General features: G+C 47.1%; 1 protein-coding gene across 2 annotated transcripts in view; it reads right to left on the bottom strand.

Annotated features, from left to right (window-relative positions):
- Positions 1–15096, bottom strand: part of LOC146075001 (threonine--tRNA ligase 2, cytoplasmic-like) — a 65323-nt gene that overhangs the window by 12983 nt on the left and 37244 nt on the right. For both annotated transcript variants that reach the window (XM_083183796.1, XM_083183795.1), the window contains exons 11-12: positions 10685–10851; positions 8070–8232 (exon numbers count right to left, since the gene is read on the bottom strand). In XM_083183796.1, coding sequence (XP_083039922.1) covers positions 8070–8232; positions 10685–10851 — 330 coding nt within the window. The remainder of the gene's footprint in view (positions 1–8069; positions 8233–10684; positions 10852–15096) is intronic.

Below are 15096 nucleotides of genomic sequence, written 5' to 3'. Positions count from 1 at the left end.
GTCCTGTGTCGTAATTGGTCACCATGTCGACTATAGAATAGAGATGGTAAGCATTTTGGAATTCCAGAGTGAAAATAGTGGCTGGGATGATGAAATTACATGATCCCAAGGGGGCCGATTGGTATAGTGTTTTCCCCGGCTCACTGCGGGATGAATAATAATATAGTGTTAAGCAGGATAGAATTCTTATGCATTTATATTCGTTATGTTTTCTCTGTATTCGTCTTGGAAATAGAGGGATTTTGTACTTACCGTAAATCCTTTTTTCCGAGTCCACAGGTGTCACTGGAGTTACACTGGGGAATAGAAGGCGACCACAGGGAGCATGGGCACTTTAAATAAAAGATTAGAGTGGCTAACTCCTCCCCTTCTACTTCCCCTCCAGGTCAGTCATAAAGGTTGTGCCCGGAAGGGAGCAGGAAGATAAAACACACTTCCGAAGAGGAGGTAAATACCACATACAATCATTCAATACAAGATGAAAGAAAGAACAGTGAGAAAACACTGAAAGTTCAAACAAACACAGTCAACAGACAATGTAACATATTAACTTAGTATATATATATATATATATACACGTATAACCATGGTAACCCAGCAGGGAAACTCCAAGGTAATGGACCCTGCAGGACAAAAGCCCTGAGGCAACTTTAAAGAGACCAGCGCTGCGGTGGGCGTCCAGTGACACCTGTGGACTCGGAGAAAAGGATTTACGGTAAGTACAAAATCCCTCTTTCTCCTTCATCCACTAGGTGTCACTGGAGTTACACTGGGGACGTCCCAGAGCCCTCAATCCCGGGTGGGAGAGCGCTGAGAACCCCTTAACACCCTGCGGCCAAACACTGAAGCAGGAGCCGCAAAGGTATCAAACCTGTAGAACCGAACGAAGGTTCTGCAGCTGGACCAGGTAGCCGCTCGGCAGAGCGCCCAAGAGGATCCAACCGACCTGGTTGAATGCGCCGTAATGCAACCTGGAGGAATCCGTGAAGAGGTGACATAGGCCTGACGAATAGTTAACCTAATCCACCTGGACAGCGTCTGTTTAGAGGCTGGCCATCCACGACGCACAGGGTCGTATGTCACAAACAGCGAGTCAGACTTCCTGATAGGGGCTGTACGGGCTACATAAATTCTTAGAGCCCTAACCACATCCAAGGATCTCGCCACCGGGGAGTCCTCTGGAAAGGCAGGAACCACGATGGGCTGGTTCAGATGAAAGACCGATACCACTTTTGGGAGAAAGGCCAGGCTGGTACGGAGCTCCGCTCTGTCAGGATGAAACTGTAGAAATGGGGAGCGACAAGAAAGAGCCCCCAGTTCCGACACACGCCTGGCAGAAGCCAGAGCCAACAGAAGTACGACCTTCCAAGTAAGGTAGCGAAGGTCTACCTCCTCCAAGGGCTCAAAAACAGAGGACTGAAGGTACTCCAGCACCAAGTCCAAGTCCCAGGGAGCCGTTGGAGGACGAATGGGGGGCTGCAACCGAAGCACCCCCTGAAAGAAGGTTTGAACCTCAGGAAGAAAGGCTAACTTCTTCTGAAAAAAGATAGAGAGAGCTGAGACCTGAACCTTTAAGGTATTCAGCCTCAGCCCTGCCGACAAACCTTCCTGCAGAAAAAGGAGAAGTCTCGCCTTTTTGAACAGGCATGTAGAGACTCCACGCCTCTCACACCAAGCCACATAGGAGCGCCATATCCTGTGGTAGTGTGCTGAGGTAACCTCTTTCCTAGCGCGAAGCATGGTGGGTATAACTGCTCTAGGTATACCTGCCCTCCTCAGGATGGACCTCTCAGCAGCCACGCCGTCAAATGCAGACGACCTAAATCTGGGTAGATGAAGGGACCCTGGCTGAGAAGGTCTTCCTGAAGAGGTAGAGGCCACGGCTCGTCTATCAGCATAGCTGTCAGACTGGTGTACCAAGACCGACGAGGCCAGTCTGGAGCCACCAGCAGGGCCGTGACCCCCTCTCTCCGGATCCGCTGAAGTACCCGGGGTATCAGCGGAAATGGCGGGAATAGGTACACATACTGGAAGGGCCAAGGGGCCACCAGCGCGTCTACGCCCTCTGCCTGAGGATCTCGTGTTCTTGCGAAGAACCGGGGAAGTTGGAAATTGTGGCGGGACGCCATCAGGTCCACTTGGGGACAGCCCCAGCGATGTACCAGCTTCTGAAAGACTTGAGGGTGCAAGCACCACTCTCCTTGATGAACGTCCCGCCGACTTAGGAAGTCGGCCTCCCAGTTCTCCACTCCTGGAATGAACACGGCTGACAGGGCTAGGGCATGGGTCTCTGCCCAGACCAGGATCCTGCTGACCTCCTTCATGGCTGCGCAACTGCGGGTTCCTCCCTGCTTGTTGATGTACGCAACAGTCGTGGAGTTGTCGGACTGCACACAAACAGCTTTTCCCTGGAGAAGAGGTCTGGCCTGGAGAAGAGCATAGTAGACAGCTCGTAGCTCCAGGATGTTGATGGAAAGCAGACTCTCCTGTTGCGTCCACAACCCTTGATACTGACGGTCCAGGGTGACCGCACCCCAACCCCGGAGGCTGGCGTCCGTGGTGATGAGGGTCCAGTCCCAAATCGCGATCCTCCTCCCCTGTTGTAGGTTGGCGGTGTTCAGCCACCACAGCAGGGACAAACGAGCCTGTGGGCACAGGGTCACCCTCTGCTGCAGATGCAGGTGAGAGCCCGACCATTGATGGAGGAGCGACAGCTGGAAGGGGCGAGAATGAAACCGGGCGTATTGCATCGCCTCGAAGGAGGATACCATCCTCCCTAAAAGCCTGGTGCACAGGTGTACAGACACCTGTCTCCGTCTCAGGACAAGTCTGACCAAGGCCTGCAAGGACTGAATCTTGTCCGCTGGAAGGAACACCCGCATCTGGCTGGTGTCCAGAATCATCCCTAGAAACAGGAGACGTTGAGTGGGATGAAGCTGCGACTTGGCAAAGTTGAGGATCCACCCGTGTGATGTGAGGATCTTCTGTGTGAGAAGAATGTGCTCCAACAGGGTGTCCCTTGAACGACTCTTCAGCAGAAGGTCGTCCAAATAGGGGATGATAGTAACCCCCTGCATGCGGAGGGACCTCCATCATCACTGCCATCACCTTGGTGAAGACCCGAGGTGCGGACGAGAGGCCGAATGGAAGGGCCTGGAATTGCCAATGCCGGTCCTGCACTGCGAACCGCAGATAAGCCTGGTGCGGGGCCCAAATGGGGATGTGCAAGTAAGCGTCCTTGATATCTATGGATACCAAGAACTCCCCTTCTTCCAAACCCTGTATGACGGATTGAAGGGATTCCATCTTGAATCTGGCCACGTGCAAGTATAGGTTCAGATCCTTCAGGTTGAGAATGGGACGTACCGAGCCGTCCGGCTTCGGTACTAGAAACAGGCTGGAGTAGTAGCCCCGGGACCGCTGTTCTGCGGGGACCGGAACCACTACTCCCATGTCCTGCAGCTTGGCAATGGCGGCCAGCAGCTGTTGTCCTTTCTCTGGAGGACGAGGAAGACCGGTCTTGAAAAACCTGTCTGGGGGAGACCTGCTGAAGCGAATCTTGTAACCGAGGGTCACAAGCTCTCTTACCCAGGCGTCCTGACAGGACTGGAGCCACATGGAGCCGAAGTTCCGTAACCGAGCTCCTACCCTGGGGTCCCCCAGTTGGGACGGAGGACCGTCATGCAGCAGGCTTGGTGGCCTTGGGGTCCAGAGTGGTAGTGGAAGCACCTCTTCCACTGCCTCTGGTTCCTCTCTGTGAAGGAGCACCTCCCCTGGATCTACCTCTGAACCTGCTGGAGGGACGAAAGGCACGAAAGGAAGGATTGTGGGCAGTTCTGCGAGATGGAGGTGGAGCTGCCGACGGAAGGAAGTGTGACTTCCCACCTGTGGCCTGGGATATCCATCTATCTAGTTCCGGGCCGAACAGGAGCTCCCCGTTAAAGGCCATGGATTCCACCGCCCTTTTTGATTCTGCATCAGCCTGCCACTGACGCAGCCAGAGACCTCTGCGGGCTGAAATGGAGAGAGCAGAAATTCTACCTGCCACCGCGCAAATGTCTGAGGATGCCTCTATTAAGAAGGTTGAAGCATCCTGGATTTGTTCAGCCAGCTGCAGAATAGTAGCTGGATCTGAATCGTCATTCACTTCAGCAGAGAGTTGTGACGCCCAGACACCTATGGCCTTGTTCACCCAACAACCAATCTGCGCCGGACGCTGTAACACGCCAGCCGCTGAAAAGATGTTTTTCAAGGTCATCTCTAACCTACGGTCTGAGACATCCTTGAGGGTGGTAGCCCCAGGGACTGGGAGGACAGTCTTTTTGGACAGCCGGGATACAGATGAATCGACTCCCGGAGGAATTTCCACCTTCTTCCTGCCCTCCGGCAGCAGTGGATAGTTCTGAAAGAACCGTTTGGGAGCCTGAAAACGTTTGTCTGGGTTTTTCCAGGCGTCAGTTACCAGCTCATCTAATTCCTCAGCTACCGGGAAATTAGGGGACAATTTTGCCTTTTTCCCAAAAATGGATGGCCGGGAAGGTGTATCAACTCCCTCTGTCACATTGCAGGCTACTTTGACCATCTCTATGAGGTCCTCAATACCCTGAGAGGGTGTGGCAGGTTCCTGTGTGTCATAGACTAACACATCCTGTGCATCCTGCATGTCGTCCCCAGGGGGCGCAAATTCTCCCTCCTCCAGGTCTGGCATATCGTCAGAGTCAGGGGAGTGTAATGGAGAAGCTCTTCTCCTCAGCAAGGGAGGGGGCTGCCTTGAGGAGGACGGGCGAGGCTCCGCCTGCCGTGGAGCTAGGGCCCTAGTGAGGCTCTGAACTGCAGAGGTTAAATCCGTCTGCTGTGTCCTAGAGGTCTCTCTATCCTTCTGAGACTGAGTTAACTCAGAGGATAAACGGGACATAACCTCAGTTAGTTGTGAGGCCCAGAAAGGAGGGTCCACAGGGGTCTGCGAACCAGAGGGAGTAACAGTGCATTTCTCACAGTTAATCTCCCCAGGGGCTGAAGGGGTAAACTTAGCATTGCAAGTCTTACAGGCAATTTTCTTGGAGCTTCCCCCTGCCATTGTACAAATATGTCACAGAATCCACACACTACCACACACCCAAGGGAGAGTAGGTATAGATAAGTCCAGTAAGAAGGACTGACAGGAGAGATAGTGAAGGAAAGGAGCTGCCACAGGCTTTGTACTGCGCTATGGTCTATAACCAGGTAGCGCTATAGCCTTGATTTTTTTTGCACAGCCCAACTATCTCTCTCTAAGCTCTCAACCCCCCACTGTAACTCACAGTACCGGGAGAGCTATAGCAGGACGGTCACCAGGATCTGCGATGTACTTGTAGCCTTTGGTGGGGCTGCAGCGGTACAGGAGCTTCCCACTGTCTGCTCTGCTGCGGCGCCAGTGTAAAAAAGATGGCCGCCGCGCGTGTTAGCGCTGGGGATAGCCGGGGCTGCTGGGAGTACCACGCGGTAGCTCCGCCCCCTCGCCCGACAGCTCTCGCGTCCTTGGCGCCAGGCTTGAAGCCCTCTGCTGCCGCCTTTCCGAATAAACCCTGACCACCGCCGCTAGCAGCGGTGGCAGGGAATACTCACTGTGCGCCTGCCGTCGGCGGTTGGCTGGGGGAGGACCGCGGCGTGCTTTGGTGGGCAGCGCCCGTTGCCTCCCGAGACGGTGGTCTCAGTAGCCAGAGAGCCGGGCGCGCTGTTTGATTAGGGCGGTCGGCTCCCTCGGCAGGCTCCCACGTAGCAGGCAGTTAGTGTAACACTATCTGCCTGTCCTCTGCGCAGAGTAAAAACCCATGCTGCTTAAAAAATCTCTGAAGTGCTCAGAGAGCACCAAGTGTGTGTCCGCTCCCTTTCGGGCACAAACTAAGACTGACCTGGAGGGGAAGTAGAAGGGGAGGAGTTAGCCACTCTAATCTTTTATTTAAAGTGCCCATGCTCCCTGTGGTCGCCTTCTATTCCCCAGTGTAACTCCAGTGACACCTAGTGGATGAAGGAGAAATGTGCTTGTGTTACCCACCTATTCCGTGATGATAAGCAAGCAAAGGGGGCATAGTAGTATATTGTATAATTGTTCTGTGTCGTTTCTGGTCGACATGTCGACTATGGAAAAAAGATGGTAAGAGGTTTGGAATTCCAGTACATAAATGGAGGCTGAAATAGTGAGATTTAGCTCATTCCAAAGAGACCGGTTGGTGTATATTCTCACCCCCGCTCGCTGCGGGGTGAGTTGGATGTTTATTGATAATTGGCATGACGCCAAATAACTGAAAATTGAGTCATATTAGAATATGCACTAATGTGTATGTGTGCCATATTGGCATGTCTGACATCATAGGATGGTGATGAATGTCAAATTGTTGGAGATTAAATCATACTGTGATGTATATTGATATATATGTGCATCATCTCGATGCAATGTCATACATAATCATTTCAAGATCATCTCGATGCAGTGTCATACATGATCAATTCAAAATAAATAATAAGAAAAAAAAATTAGATTTTTAAATTTTTTACAAATATTCCAAGAGAAAGATAGGAGAGGATATTCTCTATCCTACTTATGAGTACGTCGCAAATGTAAAGATATGGGGAGAAAAATAGTTTGAGAGAAGAGGGAAATACATAATAGACAGTAGGCCCAATGTGTCACTAAGGTATGTTAAATGAGTCAAAGTCTGTACCCATCCGAGTGCATCTCGGGGTATGTGTGATATATTTTCATCCAACTGTGATTATGGCCCTTATTCTGATCGGTGCGGCCGGAGCCGAATATGCGGCCAGGACCGTGCGTGTGAAACCCCGCCTTCCATACGGATCGCCAACTCCGTACGTACGCGGTAAGAAGCTGGCCGAACGGACCGCACATGTATTTTTCACGGAATACGCCTCCTCCATCTCAGGTAACCTCCCCAATCATTCGATGGTCGCAGACCATCGAATGCAGGACCGAGTGCTCCACCAGCTCCCGCAACCTCAGACCACAAGGGCATTTCTCCGTGCAAAAGCAGGGATCTGGGCGGGCAGCTGACATCCGGCGATGTCATATGTCCGCCCCCTACACGTGCGTCACGACTGCATTACCATACGTACGCCCCGCGTTTGCATGGGAACGCCCATGAAACGCAGGGGCGTATGCATATGGTAATGAGCCCAAATAGCCCTTCACGCCCCTCTCCACCCCCTGTTCGGAGTGTTCACATTTCATGCGGGATTTGGCCGTACGCCTCGCTCGCACATGCGCAGACACAAAACATCGGCGGCACGAACGCACGCTGATTTTACCGCACCAACCAGAATAAGGGCCTATGTTTTGCCGGCCTGAGGCAGGAGAAATAAATCCCTGATTATCCGCGGATAGGGCCAGATAGTCCCGAGCTAGCCTATTACTGTGATCAGCGATCGCGGGTAATAGGATAGCACCCCTAATTTGATATGGGAATACTGTGTAGTATAATCTCTACTGACAGCCCTACAATATCGCATCATGTAAACTAGGGAACTACTTTATCATGGTTCATAAAATAAACTCGGGCACTACTATGGGGCATAATATTAACAAGGGTACTACTATGGTCCAAAAAATGAACCGAGAACAATTATAGGACATAAAATGAATAACTACTACAGAAATGTGACTCTCAAGGGGCATCTTCAATATGTTACTATAGGACGCACAACGTTCTGGATACGCCCCTGTTCTTAGGGTATATCATCTGCAATGTCGGATTTAATAAAAAATGTTCTGTTCTACAATTTATGAAATACACAAATGTGAATCAATCATAGGCTTTAATGAAATTCCAATTAAACAACAAATCTATTTGATTAAAAATCTACTCTAATTAAGTTATTCTACTTAATCTTGTAATAGTTTGTAGCTTTCTAACATGTTTCAGTTGTTTTTATGAAGATGTCCCTGACCGGTCGGTTAGGAGTTGATTAGAGATTATGTAGTCATACCCAATTGTTATTATTGCTCTTAAACCAATGTCTCCATGTTCTACCAATGAAATATACATGAAACTTTGTGTACAATCAGTACGAGTTACCTGCTCCATAGTGCAAAATATATGCGCGTCATCTTGCTGAAAGCGCCTTACTCTTGTCAGCCCACTTAGAGCACCAGACAACTCATTACGATGTAGGACACCGAAGTCTGCAAACCTCAGGGGTAATTCTCGCCAAGAGCGTGGGCGGTGACCAAACATCAGACTGCAAGAGATTGTAAGACAGCAATGATACACTGCACGTGTAAGGGGAAAACGTTATTGCCACTCTCATAGCCTTCTATTATTTTATTGATAACAATGCAATTCTTCTATAAATTACTAATTATGGGCCCGATTCAATTTGCAGAGGCCTGCAATCAGATTGTCGCCTTCCAGACAGAGTGAAAACCTGGCCTGTCCAAGTCTGCGAATGATGTGCAAAAAATATACACAGCCAGCTACAAATCCATATGCAAGTCACTCATCACTGAATGATTTTCCCAGTCTATGCACATGTGCATAACGATGACCCTTCCACAATTCTGCAACAGAGGCAGGCTACCATTTTACCATTCATTTATTTGCCTTTACACCTTCACCTTACAAGTCTCCAGTAACTCCTACTACCCTTCATACTGAAATGTGTGACTTCTTCACTGAATACACTCACACTCAAAATATGCCTCTAACCTGTGTCTCTCTGATAACCACCTCAAAGACTTCTTCTTTGCTACTCCAACGTATGGAATGTCATATCCTGCCAGACCAGACATTTCCCAAATCTTCAATCATAAGTATTGTCCCAATTCTTTACTATGGTATATCCTACCCCATGTGATACTACTCCCTGTGCACATTCTATTATCTCAGCATTGCCCTCTTGCTCTATATCAAGATGACTCAATACAACAGGCTAAACCCAATGCAAGGTAGAAAGAGAACTGATAACAAGATATCAGGTAGGGGCGCAATTCCTAGACCTGGTTAGCAAAAGAAAAGCTGCAGTACAAAAAAAGGGGGTTGTCACTCCCCTACTGGAAGATACAAAAAAAGAGATACAATAGACTGCGCTAATTAAGAGTAAAAGTAATTAAAAAATGCCAGTAACCTAAAAGTTAAACATGATTTAATGTAGAAATAAACATTTATAGCAGCTCAAGTTAATATCAAAGGTTGTACATATATTGTGCACATAAAAAACTAATAATGGGTATGTTGCATTGAAAAAATTTTCAAGGCTCCTTGAAAAAGCTCTACTACAGAGCGAAACGCGTTGGAAACCTACCAAAGTGACTGACCTCCACTACAAGACCCTAACAGCTTGCATTACCCGAGAGTCCGGACCAGCCTCCAGACCTTGTTTTGGCACCGATTGGGGAGAAAATCAAAAATCTACAACCAGGCCAATTCACTGGCACCCAAGGAACAGCAGGAGTTCAATTCACTCCTTAACACCAAGCTGCTATTCCCTCCCCCCAGCCTTCCAGGTCCCTTACATTCGAGGCAAAATAGGAAGGGATCCAAGCGGGCTCACCACTCTTTGCCCATCATCCAGCTGGACTCATTGCTAAAATATATGGTACCGTATGGACACATTTTTTCAGTCACTTTAGGAAGAATCAAATCCTCCACATTTTTTTAATGCAACATACCCATTGTTAGTTTTTTATGTGCACAATATATGTACAACCTTTGATTTTAACTTGAGCTGCTATAAATGTTTATTTCTACATTAAATCATGTTTAACTTTTAGGTTACTGGCATTTTTTAATTACTTTTCACTCTTAATTAGCGCAGTCTATTGTATCTCTTTTTTGTAAACCCAATGCAAAATGTTTTTGTGGATGCCTTTGATCATGCACATGTGAGTGCATTTATTTGCTGGGTTAGTGATTATTTCCCCCGTGTGCACAGACTTTGGTACTTGGGGATAGTGGCTGAGAACCCCTGTTGTATATTGCAAGCTCTCAGGAGCAGGGACTTCTATACCCTTTGTCTCATGCCTGCACCTCCTTTGTTAACCTTGCCTGTATGATTTTGTTACATATGATTAGAACTGTGTAGTACTTCAGATGTATGTGGTGTCGTACATATGGATGAGGATGGTGATTACTGCTTCTGAAAATGCAAAACTGCATCTCAGATTGTAGTCTTAAGGTGCCCACACACTAGAAAGATCTGCGATCGTAAGATGTGCGCATAAATTAGCCTTGAAATCTTTTGTCTGTCCTGGACAAAAGATTTCGGGCAAGCGCACATCTTTACCAAAGATTTTTCTTAAGATCCCGTGTGCGTTCCTATGGATCTTTTGTTAAATCTTCTGATCTTTTGTGCGGCATGTAAGATCAGAAGATTCAGCTAAAGATCCACGGGAGCGCGCATCGGACCAAAATCGGCTGATTTTCGACCGATTATCGGTAAAAATCAGACGATATATCGGCCGATTTATCGGAAATCGGCCAATCGGCCCAAAAATCTTTCTAGTGTGTGGGCACCTTAACAGTTTATACCCAACCCTATCAGTGTAAATGCAGAACAATCAGTTAATTCCATTTGACTTGGCTATGAGCTGTGTGCACTGAGCTCACTGCTTGCTTTCATGGGCAGCACTAGTCATTACAATTAGAGATAGTGGTCTCTTTATACTTAAATTGGAATGTAAGCTCCTACTTACCAATGTCCTGGACAGTTCATAGGTTTCAGTGCAAAGGTTTCCTTCTCAACCTCAAAGGAAAACATATTCTCGCTGTAATGCTGCCAATGACCAGATGCTTCCCACAATTTGCTGTTGTAGATGTTAGGAGTCGCTACCTCTGTGAAATTCCTCATCTGATACAATTCCTGAAACAATGTTACATTAGTTGTAGCGAACAGACATTTATTCACAATGAGGTTATGTACAGTTGGACGGTCATCCCAGTGAGAATTCTTTTTGGTACTGCACATACTGTACACTTAGAGAGGTGGAACTGGTGTGGTATAGCTCCCCGACAGTCAGGATTCTAATGGTCAGAATACCAACATCACAGTCCCGACTGTGGGCATTCCAATAGGGGGGTGAGCCCATCAAAGCCCCTTGCAGGCTTGCTGCGCGCACCACGCTGCTGGCGTGATGGCTCACTGCACTTGCCACAGGTTCTATTCTCCCTCTATGGGGGTCGTTGACCCCCACGAGGGAGGATAACCCCCTGTAAGTCAGGATTCCGATGTCAGTTTACTGACCGTCAGATCTTCACTATCGGAAGGTCATCCAGCACCCAGCTGGAACATGGGAGAGAAGAGGCATGTTTGTTGGAACAAGCTATCCCTTGGTGAAAGATCTGTGGGCCTTCCTTTCCCGCTAAACAATAAATTACAAATAGAGAAACAAAGGGGCAGATGTTTTAAGCCAGGTAAAGTAATAAAGTGGTGATAAAGCAGAAGTTGATAACGCACCAACCAATCACCTCCTAATTGCCATTTTTTTCCAAACACAGCTGATCACCTTCCACTTTTCCAGGTTTAATACATCTGACCCAAAATGAGCTATAATCCCACAAAGGTCAACCCACCAGGTTTGCATTTAACCTGATCTGAGAATTTAAAAAAGGAGGAGGAAAAGCGTTATTTAGCATCATCTATGAAATAAAGTTAAGCTGGATACATACCTACAGATTTATCTGTCCAATCTATCTGGTGGAAACAAAACCCTGGAAATGTAAGGGTGCAAATGACAATTAAAAATTTGATTCCAAATGTTGGAAAACAGAAAAAAACAATTGCTTGGATACAGTTTTTATATCAGATTGATTTAAACAATTTGTCTGACTGTTCATTTTCTGTTTTACAGAGTTTGGTAGCAAATATTTGATTGTCATATTCTCCCATACATTTCCAGGTTTCCCACCAAATAGATTGGACAGATAAATCTGTAGGTTTGTAACTTTTGAATCTGATTGGTTTCTTAGAGCAACTTATCTACTTTATCTCTCTCCAAGGCTTGATACAGATCACCTTAATGGGGTGCACAATTTGGACAGGTTTGCGATATGATTTTGCTTCTAAAAAAGCAAAAGCAAATTGAAATCGAACAGTGCTATCTGCCTTCAATCCAGATTCAATCCCAATGTGCAGCCCCGCGGCACCGGGATCGGAAGCAGAAATAGACTTGCCTGGCAAGTCTATTACTGCTTCGATCTGGAAGATCAAAGGCAGAGTAATTCTGTTCAGGGGCATAACTAGATATTCGTAGGCCCCATAGCAAAGGTTTGTAAGGGCCCCCTATTTAGCAACTGATGGAGAATGTATGTAAAACATATTATTAGACAGTAAAGATGGGTCCCCTTCAGCTCTGGGCCCCATAGCAGATGCACCCCTTGCACCTATGGTAGATACGCCCTTGATGCTGTTCTTGCAGCCCCCCCCCCCCCTGCTCGCCGTTCGTCCCTCCCTCTCTCATCTTCGATGTTGGCACCCATTGGGTCCTGGCTGTGGTCTATATCGAATGATGATAATAATGATGGGCGCTGCATCGAACCATGTGTACACCCCCCACCCCCCCCATTAGTCAGAGATCTAGACTATGAGCTTATACTGTAGTGCATCTATACATTGGGCGGTATTCAATGTGAATACCGGCGACGTGCAGCGAATCTTGTTTAGGATTCGCTGCACATTCGCCACTGCTCGCTGCGTTGTATTCAACGAGTCAGGGGCTCGCTGCCCCTGACTGGCGAATTTGAGCTCCTGCGACAGACGCCGCAGGGAGCCTGAGGACGGTGGCCTGCCCCAGAACGTTTGTGGGGGGGAGGTGGGCTCCCCAGGTGCCAGACAGCACAGGCTGCCTTCCCCCGGGGGTGCCAGCAGGGGACCGGGTATATTCACTACACCCGATCATGCATATGTAATGATCGGGTGAAGTGAATATATGAATATCTAATGAGCGGCTCGGCTCCGGCCCCCTGCTGGCTGGTCTGTGTAAAAAAAAAATTAAATATATATTCATGTGCTTACAGCACATGAATAAAAATAGCATGCCCCTCCTCAGAAAAAAATTCCAGATTTTTTGACACCAATTGTAAAAAACAAAACACTTTATTTTAAAAGTTCACCTTCCACTTCACCATAAAAAGATAGCGATTGCTACTCGGTGAATCATGGCTAAAAAAACCTTGAAATGTATTCGCCATCTGGTCATTGAATAGGGTGATTCACCGTTTTAGTCAGAAATTCGCCTTACAGCACAAAATCGCCATAAAAACCTGGCGAATCAGCCTCATTGAATACCGCCCATAGTCTATCTTAGTAATAGATCAAATTAAATATAAAATATATACCTTCGGTTCGTAGTATTTTTTACGATTAAAACCTCTGAAGAATTTATGTCAGGTATTTTCATTGAACACAGCTGTGATAAATCTTCTAATCCTTTCCTGCTTTAGAGGTGTCACTCAAATTACCCTCTAAGGATTAACCTAAGCCAGTAAAGAACTCTAGTGCATGTGCTTTTACTGTAAAACAGGTGACAGAAAAGCAGCAGCGGTTCTCCTGCCTCCTCCTCTATATCTGAGCATGATCTGTAATAAATTGTATCGGAATATGACACAAGAGGAATTTGCCCCTTCCTGGAATACATAGGAGTTCTTACACTTGGGCTGACAGAGAGGATGGATACACAGTTGTCTCAGGAAGATGCTTATATCATCATAAAATAAACACATCTGCCAAGTGCATATTCACAAGGATGTATCAAATATCGCAGGCAGGGACAGAGCATGCCATAAATGGCTTATGGTGGACACATGAAATTTGTCGAAATAGCTAAGGACGTCAGGATCGGAAGGTCGACATAAGCATTAGGTCAGCAATGGGAAGGTCGACAGTCAAAATGTTTTTACATTTTTTTTTTCAAAAACCGGCGGTATTTCATACCCTACCATCCACTAGGGCATGGAAGGAGAATAGAATAGTGCCGGAATCATGGCGAGCGCGGTACCCATACGTTGTCCATGTCGACGTACATAGGGCCAGATTCTCTAAGCTTCAAAAGTGATAAAATGGAGAGTGATAAACAGCCAGCCAATCAGCTCCTGTCTGACATATTTCAAACATAGTCTGTGACATGGCAGGCAGGAGCTGATTGGCTGGCTGTTTATCACTCTCCATTTTATCACTTTAGAAGCTTAGAGAATCTAGCCCACAGACCCGAAAAAATGTGACAAAATAATGTTGACCTTCTTACTGTCGACCCCCCCCCCCCCCCTATTGTCGACCTTTCGACCCGGTCGACCTTAGGTTTGCCAACCAATTTCATATGTCGACCGAAGCACTGTCGACCTTTAGGGGTCGACCTAATAATGCATGTCGTTCTTTATACTGTCGACCCTATGACCCATAACCGATCTGATGACCAGGGTCACAGCAAGAGCACAGGAACAGATGACCAAAGCTCACTTATTACTGACCCAGGTAAGGGAGGATTTTTTATTCACATTTTTATTGTTTTTTTTACACTGTGATCCGCATACGGTCTGTAAGATACACATGGCTGATCTCAGCAGGCAGGAGAGGCTGAGCTAGAGCAGAAGAACAGACCTTCCAGGGAACACCACCACTGGAAGACATTGTTATTATCACAGGGCTTCCTCTGGTATTTTTTCAACTTATCACATTATTTTAGTAAAAAAAAAAAATATAAATATATATATATATATATATATATATATATGGCTTGTCAGTGTACAGTGTCATTGATAACTGTACTGAAGGTTCCAGTGCCCTCTGTTGGCCAGGGCATGTTAGCACTTATAGTCCTACATTTGCAGCATATCCACACAGTATAAGTAGGACAGTGTTTGCTGGGACCGTAGTGCTCTTATCCATATTTTAGTTGTTTATTACTTCAACACCCACAAGAAAGACCATTGAAAGAAGCACTAGTATTTAAGCAATATACTCTTATCTTGTAGGAATGGTATAATTTGGGTATACAGTAGCGAAAGCTATCAGTCGCTGCAATGAGTCAGTAAGTGCATATACCTGAAGGAGGGAGGGGCCAAGCAGACTCTGCCCAGAACACACTCTGTGGATGTCCTTAGAAAGCCAGAG

Source organism: Crinia signifera, chromosome 4 (genome assembly GCF_055691185.1).
Source record: "Crinia signifera chromosome 4, ASM5569118v1, whole genome shotgun sequence".
Lineage (NCBI taxonomy): Eukaryota > Metazoa > Chordata > Amphibia > Anura > Myobatrachidae > Crinia > Crinia signifera.
Note: the sequence above shows the minus strand (reverse complement) of the source record. Positions and strands in the feature narration are given on the sequence as shown.